Here is a 10,905-nt window from a genome sequence, read left to right as displayed (position 1 = left end):
TTCTTTCAGCTGCTGGCTGGGCGCTGGCCTTTTGATCACAATGACTTTGGCGTATTTCTTTGCAAGCTGTTCCCCTTTTTGCAGAAGTCCTCAGTGGGGATCACCGTCCTCAACCTCTGCGCTCTTAGTGTTGACAGGTAACGTGGTTCTTTCCCTTTGCTCTTTTGCTGGGCTTAGAAAAGCATTTTTCTCAAAAAGAAGAGAAGTCAAGAGAATTGGTGCCCAGGACAGTTGTTGATATATGTGTTTAGAATTACCTTCCACATTTGCTGATTATTAGCCATCTTTGGCTCAGACAATTATGTACATAGAGCATTTTATCAATAATACCCATTTGACACCCTTTTGACAACAAAGGGAAAATTAACATATTAGATGGAATAAACTTTGTGAAAAGGAGATTCCGGGATATGCAAATCCTATATTTGACTTGGTAAATTTATCATTAAAAAATGATGATACTGTTCAATTATATCCGTAATGTTTAATTAATTGAGAGGTAAGTGCGCCATATTGCTATGTTCTTCTCCCTGCCTTTTTGAAAGGCTGACATGTTTCATAAGTTTTAAAAAGAAGGCAACACCAGAAACATCCCTTTTTCCAATTCTGAAAACTCCATCAAATGTCCCTTAGTCTTTCCAGAATCCGCACACGATTGTTAAGAGTTCTCTAAAGAAGCCCTTCTGAATTCTGTGAACTTCTAGATGGTATTTTCTTTACCTTCTGGTTTTCATAGCAGCAATGATAAAGAATGAAATTAGGAACTTTATAACACATTCTGTGGTACTCTTTTATATTTACTATAATCTCACACAAGTGGTGTATAATGGCCTATTTAATTAGCCTACATACAATTTAAAAGAGGTTTTCATTCTAACTTATTCCCTGACACTTTATGAGGGAACCTGAGTCTCATCATTATAGAAGTAAAAAGCCCACTCCCCTAAAGAACATTAAAGTGTTTACAGATAGGCCGGGCGCGGTGGCTCACGCCTGTAATCCCAGCACTTTGGGAGGCCGAGATGGGCGGATCACGAGGTCAGGAGATCGAGACCATCCTGACTAACACGGTGAAACCCCGTCTCTACTAAAAATACAAAAAACTTAGCTGGGCGCGGTGGCGGGCGCCTGTAGTCCCAGCTACACAGGAGGCTGAGGCAGGAGAACGGCATGAACCCGGGAGGCAGAGCTTGCAGTGAGCTGAGATCCGGCCACTGCACCCCAGCCTGGGCGACTGAGCGAGACTCCGTCTAAAAAAAAAAAAAAAGTGTTTACAGATATTCTGTTATTTTACATTTATAATTATTGTTAGGACAAAAATTGTTACTGTTAAAACATAAAAATGTGCAGTCAGTAATTAGAAAATTAGAATGGTATCCTTGTTATAAATTTATGTCAGCTGGGCACGGTGGCTCACACCTGTAATCCTAGCACTTTAGGAGGCCAAGGTGGGCTGATTGCTTGAGCCCAAGAGTTTGAAACTAGCCTGGGTAATATAGTAAAACCCTATCTCTACCAAAAATACAAAAAATTAGCTGGGCATGGTGGTGCATGCCTGTAGTCCCAGCTATTCAGGAGGCTAAGGTGGGAGAATCACCTGAGTCCAGGAATGAATAAATAAATAAATGACTTTAACTGTGAAACACAAAATAAAAATCGTTAGTATTATTAAAAATAAAACACAAAAAATAATTTCATTAGTAATTTAAAATGCAATCATACCATTGACAAAAATGTTCCCATTGCAATGATAAACCCAAAGATTAGAAATAATTTTATCATCTATTAATAAGACCCTTCACTGATTTGCAGGAAAGCCTAGGGTCTCTTTGGGTTACGTCTACATTATATTAGATGTTAAAGGCTGCTGCATAAAAACACTTGCATACCATAAGTGGCAACTGTATAAACTCTACTTGACTAAATAGATCCTGGTACCTCAGACCATAAAAAGCTGAATAAACACTTACGATGTGGATTTGATTCACTAATAAATTCTCACTCTGATGTTCCCACTCCCAGCATCCCAACATCATTTCTTCTTTCATTCAATGTGTTCTATTATCTAAAAATTAAAGGCATTAAATCGCCTCTTTTACATTGCTAATACAAGTAAAATTTTTCCTGTATTCATCAAGCTGCATATCATCAAGTTACATTTCTTTCAGAGATGTAACTGTGTATTTTCATTATAATATCTAATTAAATTTTTTAGTTGTAACTCTAAAATTCATGTAGAGAAAAGAAATGGGAAAATAATCATGACATTTTGAAAAAAGATCAATATGTCCCACACACATGTTCTTCCTATATGATTTTTCTTTTTATTAAAATACAGGGTCTTGCTCTGTCACCCAGACTAGAATGCAGTGGCCTATGTGGTCATTTTAAGTGCTATAAAGCTACAGTGTTTTAAACAATATAATGCAAACCCATGAGCACACTGACAAATCAGTGGGAAAACTCGACTCGGGCTGGAATACACAAGAATGTATTAATAATACAGGCTGAAATCACTTTGAATATAATCAGGGAAGGAAAGTTTTATCAACAAATAATGCTATTTAGCCATCTGAGGGAAAAAGCATGTTAAAGTCTTCTGCTACATATCAATAATAATATTTATAATTATTACCATTTATTGAGTATTACTAAGTGTTAGGCCCTGTTGAAAATACTTTACAAAAATTAGTTTAGGGCTGGGTGAGGTGGCTCATGCCTGTAATCCCAGCACTTTGTGAGGCCAAGGTGGGCGGATCGCTTGAAGCCAGGAGTTCAAGACCAGGCTGCCCAACAGGTTAAACCCCATCTCTACAAACAATACAAAAATTAGCTGGGCATGGTGGCAGGCACCTGTAGTCCCAGCTACTTGGGAGGCTAAGGCACAAGAATCGCTTGAACCTGGGAGGCGGAAGTTGCAGTGAGCCGAGATTAGACAACTGCACTCCAGGCTGGGTGATGGAGTGAGACTCTGTCTCAAAAAAAAAAAAAAAAAAATTAGTTTATGTAACTGTGATAGTTGGTGTGTTATCTCCACTTTACAGATAGGGAAGCTGAGGTTGAAAGAGATTAACCAAGTCAGCATGGCTACTAAGTGCTGGAGCCAGTAATCAAATGTTGGTAGTCTGCATTCTTAACCACTATACTCAAGCACGTAAAAACTCAAACCATTGTTGACGAAGAAAGTCAAACTCTGAAAAACAGTTGAAGAGATGTATTCTGAACCAAATGTGAAGATCATGACCTGTGACACAGCCTCAGGACGTCCCAAGAACCTGTGCCCAAGGTTGTTGAGTTACAGTTTAATTTTATACATTTGCGGGAGACAGAAGTTATGGGCAAAAACATAAATCCATACATGTAAGGTTTACAGTGGTTTGGCCTGGAAATGTGGGACATCTTGAAGTGGAGGGTGGGCGAGGAGGGCAGGGCGGTACCTCCAGGTCATAGGTGGATTAAAATATTTCCTGACTGGCATTTAGTTGAAAGAGTTAAGTTTTGCCTAAAGATTTGAAGTCAGCAAATACTGACAAGAAGTGCTTGGGATTAGGATAAGGAGATTGTGGAAGCCAAGGTTCTATGTAGATGAAACCTCCAGGTAGTATGAGAATAGATGGTTAACGCCTCTTATCAGATCTTAAAAGGTGCCAGACTCTTAGTTAAATCTCTCCTGGATCAGGAAAAGACCTGGAAATGGAAGGGAATTATCTACAGAACATAAATTTTCCCCACAAGAGATGGCTATACAGGGTCATTTCAAAATAGGTCAAATAAATATATTTCGGAGTGAAATACTTCTATTTCTTTCAGGGCCTTCTCTCTGTCATGTGATGCTATACTAGAGTATGGTTGGGATTTGGTATCTAACTGCTACAGAGAGTCTGTTTTGTTGTCTTAAGATCTATTTTAATGTTAATGCTGGCCTGTTGTGCCTGAATTCCAAAGAGAGGAAAGTATGAAGAGGCAGGTCTGACATCCCCTTCCCATCATGGCCTGAACTCGTTTTTTAGGTTTCTTTGAAATCCCCTTGGCCAAGAGAAGGGGTCCATTCAGTTATTTGAGGGGCTTAGAATTTTATTTTTTGTTTATACCATAAAGCAGTAGAAGAAAATAGACTATCTTTTTGATCTCTGGAAAGGGAAGGAAGACCCTTCTGAACTTAAAAAGAATGGTAGAAATTCTGGATAAAATTATAAATATATTTTACGATATAGTACTTTAAAACCTTCAGATTAAACATTCATAAAACTTAAAAAACAAAAAAAAAACAAGTAATAAGCTGGGGAAAATATTTGTCACTCCTCTCACAGGCCCAGGGGGCAGAGCTGGTTCCTCCTCACATTTTTGTTCTGCCTCCTCTTTCTTCTTTGAGGGGATCTCGGAGCATCATATCCAGCTTCAATCATGCCGTGTTGAGTCGGGGAGATGGGGGAAGGTTAGGTCATAGAATCCTATGTCTAGTGTTGGGTCACCTCACCCATACCACCTCCTCTCTTCATCTCATGCATGAAGAACAAGAAATAAGATGTTCCATCACGATAAATAGTTGTGTATCAAATGAAATGTGAGTCATTCTTAGTTAAAAAGAAAGGATGGACTGAAGGAGGAAAGCGAAGGAAAAGAAAGATAAGAAACAAGGAGAAAAGAAAGAAAGAAAACATAATGCCAAGAATCTATCTCATTAAGATTTGATCTGAGTTGTAGATCAAGGAGATGAACTATTTTAAAATTCCACTCTCACAAAAAAATCAGCCTTAATCCAAAAGGTTTTTCCTTGAAAATAAACTAATCATTCTTTGTTCCCTAGACACACACTTTACTATTTTACATTTCATTTGGTATTGACTATAAGCTCCAGGACTTGTATGTAGGGAATCTATTTGACATTTCTATTTCAAAAGCTTTCACACGAGAGAATGAATCATTCACACTTAATTCCTGAAGATAAGATTCCATTTGCTTTAACTCTTCATTTGGTTGCATTATATTCTACTATAAAAAAAAAAATTAAAAAAAAAAATTAAAAAAAAACTTTTTCAAATAAAACAGGGAATAAAAAGAGAGTTTGGAACCTGTTGCAGTTTGTGAATCCCTGCTTTCATTTTATGAGCTGAATAAATTAGGGCCCAGGACAAAGAGTTCCCATGAAGTTTTTACACAGTATTTTTAAAATATAATTATTATCTCACATTTCAGAGTTGTTTGAAAGAAAATGAGAGAACCCGTACATCCAAGTTCTATAGGATTTCTTTATTACTTCATTAATGAATGATTACAGAATGATGTAAGATCAAAGAAAAGATCTAGCTTTCTCACTATCAGCTTTTAATCTGAATAAGGGAAACAGGACTGAGAGAAAGCATGAGATTTCTGCCAGAATGGATAGGCTTTCGTTGCTAATTTCAACTATGGACTTGTCTCAGTTTAACCTTTTGAATAATTCTCCACGACTCTAGCTTCACATCCTTGATCACTTGAGAAAAAGATAAATCAGGAACTGAAGAAATTCAAAAACAAATTTTGACCCCAATCCAGCTTTCTTGGTGAAATACCTTTTAAATTCTAAGGCAGTATACTTCTATAATGAATAAACTTTTCCCAACAAAAATGAATAACCAGCCATTACCAGCTATTAAAATAGGTATTTTTACATGCTGAAAGTGACATGTTTTATATATTACTTTGAGTTTGTTTGGAGGCAAAAAAAAAAAAAAAAAGCAGCAGCAGGAGGGGGATAGGAGGGATCACTGTTGCTCTTTGCTAAGTCGTGTTAAAGTGGAAGATGATGATGATGGAGTCAGACCAGTAAAAAGGTCTGGGTACAGATCCAACTTGTTAAAAGTTGCCTGGGGAAGAAGGCTGTAAAAAGATAAAACTCTTTTAACAACTATTCCAGAGTGATGTGTTATTAGATACTTGGAAAAGTTGCAAAGATCCATTAATAAGGCAGCTTTGTTTTATATGGCTGAAAACCTGATGTCAGTTCTTGAACCTATCATTTCAAATAATTGCTCAGTGGTCTCTGTGATATTCTCAAAGACATATCCTAACTCAAGAAACATGAAGGTGGTTTTCAGAAAAACTTCTTTGTTAGAGTTGGACTTGGTTTCTCCTTATTTTCTTGGTGTTATGGTTTTCTATTGCATCATGACAATAGTGAAGACACAGAGGAAGGGTCTGAGCCAGAAGACATGAGCGAGGAACTGGACAAAGTCCAAGGCTGGCTAAGGCAATAGGATCTTATTTGGGGGTCTGTTCACTATTGCACTGAGTTATTTGTTCTTTTTTCTTATTCTATTGTCAAGATAAAGCAATTGGTTAATTTTGCTACCCCATTTCTCTTGGATAACTACCCCAAAACTTAGCAATTCAGAACAGCAACCATTTTATCATATCTCGCCATGTTGAAGGTCAGGAATTTGGGCAATTCTTCTGCTCCTTGTCACTTCAGCTGGGGTTGGTGGACTTCAACTGACTCTGAGCTTGTTTCAGAGGTCCAACACACACATGCCTGGCACCTTAGCAAGGACAGCTGGAAGTCTGAGCTCAGCAGAGCCCATCTCCCCCTCATGTAGTCTCAGGGTCCGCGCAACGTTTTTGCTCCAGCAGGCTCAAGGCTCCTGTCAGAAGCCAGACCTGGACCTGCAAAACATCATTCTAGCCACACTCAATTGATCAAAGTAGTCACAGGTCAGCTCAATTTAAGAACTCAGCTGAAGAAGTGGTAAAGCATTTGCGGCTCTCTTTTAATTCACCATACCTGATTCTCTTCTAAATTGGAATTGGCCAAGCAGTTGCAGTGGCTCAGCCTTAGAAGGCCAAAGCAAGAGGATGGCTTCAAGTCAGGAATTCGAGACTAGCCTGGACAACATAGCGAGATCCCTGTCTCTACAAAAAATATTTTTAAAAATTAGCCTGGCATGGTGGTGGGCACCCATACTCCTAGCTACTGGGGAGCCTGAGGTAGGAGGATCCCTTAAGGGAGCACAGGTGTTTGAGGCCGCAGCTATGACTGTGCGCTGCACTTCAGCCTGGATGACAGAGTAAGACCCTGTCTCTAAAGAAGAATTCTTCCTGCTAGTATTTAGCTTCCAAACCTCCCTATGGTGTGAGAGATATAAATCATTAACAACCATTACAAATGATCAAGTTTGCTGTTAATTAAAGATGTGCAGAGGTCAAGATAGGGGTGGCACTGCACCTTATGGAAGTGGCAAATAAGAATAAATAATAAATGCTAACACAGGCAAGCATTCATTGACAGGCACTTGGTAGAAACTTCTTTTTTAAGGCACTTCAGCCACCTATTTATTCCCTGATCCAGTAATCCTACTCAAGATAATTAATCCAGAAAAATCATTCAGAAAGAGAAAAAAATTACGTGTACAAACAAGCTTATAGGGATCTTATTGACAGCTGTGAAACACTAGAAATAATGTGAACATAGAAAAAAGATTCAGGTAAATTATATCAAAATCTTGTTATACTGTGTAGCCATTAAATTGGTAAGTGCCACGCCCATGTAGAAACATATGAGAGTATTTTTAATGTAAATTAAGCTAAAATTTAAAAATTGTGAGTCATAGGATTATAGTCTATTCAAACTATGCCTATGAGAATAAAAACAAGAAAAGAGTAAAAAAAAAAAAGATTTTGTTGAAGTGATCTTTTTAAGTTTTATTTTATAATGTTTTAAAGTTCTTTCAAGAATAAACATTTTTAAACTTAATGACTGTCCCAGACCACACCTTCAAGATTCAATAAACATGCATTAAATGCCTCTGGCCTTGATAACATGTAAAACTCTATTTATAGATACAGGCACTAACAAACATCTTTACATGAATAAAATATATATGTTATACTTTTATTTTGGCCTATCACATGACAGGGTACAAGGTGATATAATGGGAAAAGGCTCTACCAGGAGTTGGCAGCGCTGAGCCGTGGTCCAGACGCCCCAGGTTCACTGGAGACCAGGCAGAGGATGTGGCAAGATGCCAGTTCTCAGGTTCCCATAAATCCCTCCTTTAAATTATTGAATCTAGACCTCTAAAAGTATTTGCTTTTAATCTGTGGCCTAATTCATGGCTAGCTTGAAAAATAGGAAAATGATCAGAATGTAGTGTGTTATTAGCTTTAGCCAATTAAGGTAAGGTAAGTTTACACGTACATCTGTGTAAACACAACTCTTAGAATTATGCTGACTGATTCGTCACCGGAATTCCCTAGAGATTAAGAATTCCCTAGCCAATTAAGGTAAGGTACATGCATGGTAACATACATGAAAACGCCAACAAAAAGACACTTCATTCAACAGGTACTTATTCGGCATTTGTGGTTCTAGGTATTGTGACCAACATACAAAATGTCAGTCCTTATGAAGCTTACATGCTTTTTTTCACTTTTTTTCTTTTCTTTCTTTTTTTTTTTTTTTTTTTTTTTTTTTTTTCCAGACAGGATCTTACTCTGTCGCCCAGACTGGAGTGCAGTGCCATGATCACAGATCACTGCAGCCTCAACCTCCCTGGGCTCAGCGGATCCTCCCACCCCAGCCTCCCAAGTAGCTGGAACTATAGGCACGCACCACCATGCCTGGCTAATTTTTGTATTTTTGTAGAGATGGAATTTCACCATGTTGCCCAGGGTGTCAAGCGATCACCCCCTTCGGCCTCCCAAAGTGCTGGGATTGCAGGCATGAGGCAACGCACCCAGCTGAGAACTTATATTCTAAAGGAGAGGGGAGAGCATAGATGATAAACCAAATAAATAAATAGAGCATAGTAGTGCTTTGGGGGAAAATGAATCAGGGTGAGAGAAACAATTGTGGAGGGGGAGTTGGCAAACTTTAGGGTTTCCGGGGAAGGCTTCCGTGAAAAACTCCAAGTGAGTAAAAACCTGAAGGAAGTGAGGAAGCAGCTGTGAGGACACCTGTGGGCATTCTCACAGGGGTGGGAAGCCACTGGGGGGTTTGGAGCAGAGGGTGCTATGGTCTGACGTAACAGCCTCACTCCAGTTGCTATGTTCAGAGTAGGCTGTGGCAAAGCAAGGTGGACATAGGGAGATCAGTTAGGAAGCTATGGCCATCATCAAGGCACTGCGATAACAGGTACGATGGTGAAAAGTGGTTGCCTTTGGATATATCTTGAAGGAAGTTGTTGCAAGATTTGCTGAAGGATTGGATGTGTGGTGGAAGAGGAGTAAAATCTAACCCAGTGTTTGGGGCCAGAGATGGGAAAAACTGCAGAAAGGTTTAGTGGCAAGGAAAACAAGGGCTGATTTGGGAGTGTTAGATGCTTATTAGGTGTCCTAGTGGAGCTCGCAAGTAAGCAGTTGGAGATATAAGTCTAGAGTTAAAGGTGAGGCACCAGGCTAGAGGTATAAATTTAGGAATTACCAGTAGACGGATAGTTAAAATGATACTAAAGCCATGAGACTAGATGAGATCACCAAAGGAGAGCGCATAGATAGAAACAACATCTGAGCACTAAGCCCTCAGACAAATCCAGTGCTAAGAATTTGTGGAGAAAACAGGGTCCAGCCAGGTAAATGAGAAGAAGTGGCCAGTAAGTCAGAAGGAAAACTGGGAGACTGTGGTGAAAACCAAGTGAAGAAAGCATTTCAGAGAGGAGGGATTCTTTCTGGAACAGCAGTTGTCAGTGGTGGAATCTACACTTGCAGATTTTCCATGACAACTGAAGATGTCATAGATATACAGAGAGAGATGTATATACATACTGACTAGATAGAAGGCTGTTTATAATCGCATCTCATAAGAAAAGCATATTTGTGTGTCAGTGTGTTGTGCCATTATATTCCAAATAGAAATCAGTTTTGAAACATCCAGTGTTTCATGGTTTCCATACCTTTCCCCACCTTCATGATCACAAATGATTGTTTCTAATTGCTCTTATGGTCGTTTTCCCCTTATCTCATGGAGATGTTATCAAGATCTGTGTGATTATAAATGGAAAATATTCTAATTCTCAGCGAGTGGGTTAATGAAGGAGCAGACTGATCGTGAATTATTTGCTAAACTAGACTCTAAAAATGACTTCTACTTATTTGTGAATGTTGCATTTACATTGGATTATGGATGTGTAATATTCTGGGAACTCATGGCACTTTATAAAAATGAAGCTGGTCTGTGAATATGTTCACCATAAGAACATGTTGACCACATTTTATTCCTTAAGCCACTTTCACCCCAAATCCTGGCAGGGAAATCAGGCTTTCGTACTCTCTATTGAAATAGGGTGTTTTATTTAAATCACCTTCCCTGGTAAACAACCTGAGAGAAGGGAAGAAAAAATAGATGTAACTCCGTTGACAGCCTTAGGATGTAGACATCCCGTCTCCATTCCTCTTAGCTTTTACTGGGTATCAAGCTGCCAGTTTAATAAGGGAACAAAGAAAAATAAACAACGATTTTTATCCCACTGGACAATTTATGGAAATAACCATAAATTTTAAAATTCAGTCTTGGTTAGATCATAAAAGGATTTTCTTGGTCTGCTTGCATAGCTGTATTTTATCCCATTTTGAAATAATCTGGACTTTTTTGAGATTTTTATTGTACACAAATCTTATTTACCCTAAAAATCTTTTATAAAACATTTCTCCAGCAAATTGTGCTATACAGTATGCCATGTGGCAACATCATAAAATACACAAATCTGTACATGCTCATCTCTAGGGAATTCTGGTGAAGAATCAAGTCAGCATAATTCTAAGAGTTGTGTTTTCACGCATGTACTGTGTAACTGTACTGAGACAGTACACTAAATGTAACTGATGGGGCTCGTCTTGGTGGATATGGGTAGCTTGTATATTGCCTTGGCTTTATTGATTAATCTTCTACATTACTTTGTATGTGCTGCAAAACCCATGAGCACCTGTCTCCAA

At 38.6% G+C, this 10,905-nt stretch overlaps 1 protein-coding gene across 1 annotated transcript in view; it reads left to right on the top strand.

The window, feature by feature from the left end:
• LOC105463442 (endothelin receptor type A) overlaps window positions 1-10,905 on the top strand; it is a 62,297-nt gene that overhangs the window by 38,381 nt on the left and 13,011 nt on the right. Inside the window, exon 3 of the mRNA XM_011710521.3 lies at window positions 10-137. Within this exon, the coding sequence (XP_011708823.1) occupies window positions 10-137 (128 nt within the window). The remainder of the gene's footprint in view (window positions 1-9; window positions 138-10,905) is intronic.

The sequence above is a fragment of the Macaca nemestrina genome, chromosome 3, assembly GCF_043159975.1.
Source record: "Macaca nemestrina isolate mMacNem1 chromosome 3, mMacNem.hap1, whole genome shotgun sequence".
Taxonomy (NCBI): domain Eukaryota; kingdom Metazoa; phylum Chordata; class Mammalia; order Primates; family Cercopithecidae; genus Macaca; species Macaca nemestrina.
The sequence above is the reverse complement of the archived record's forward strand: the minus strand, read 5'-3'. Positions and strand labels throughout refer to the sequence as shown.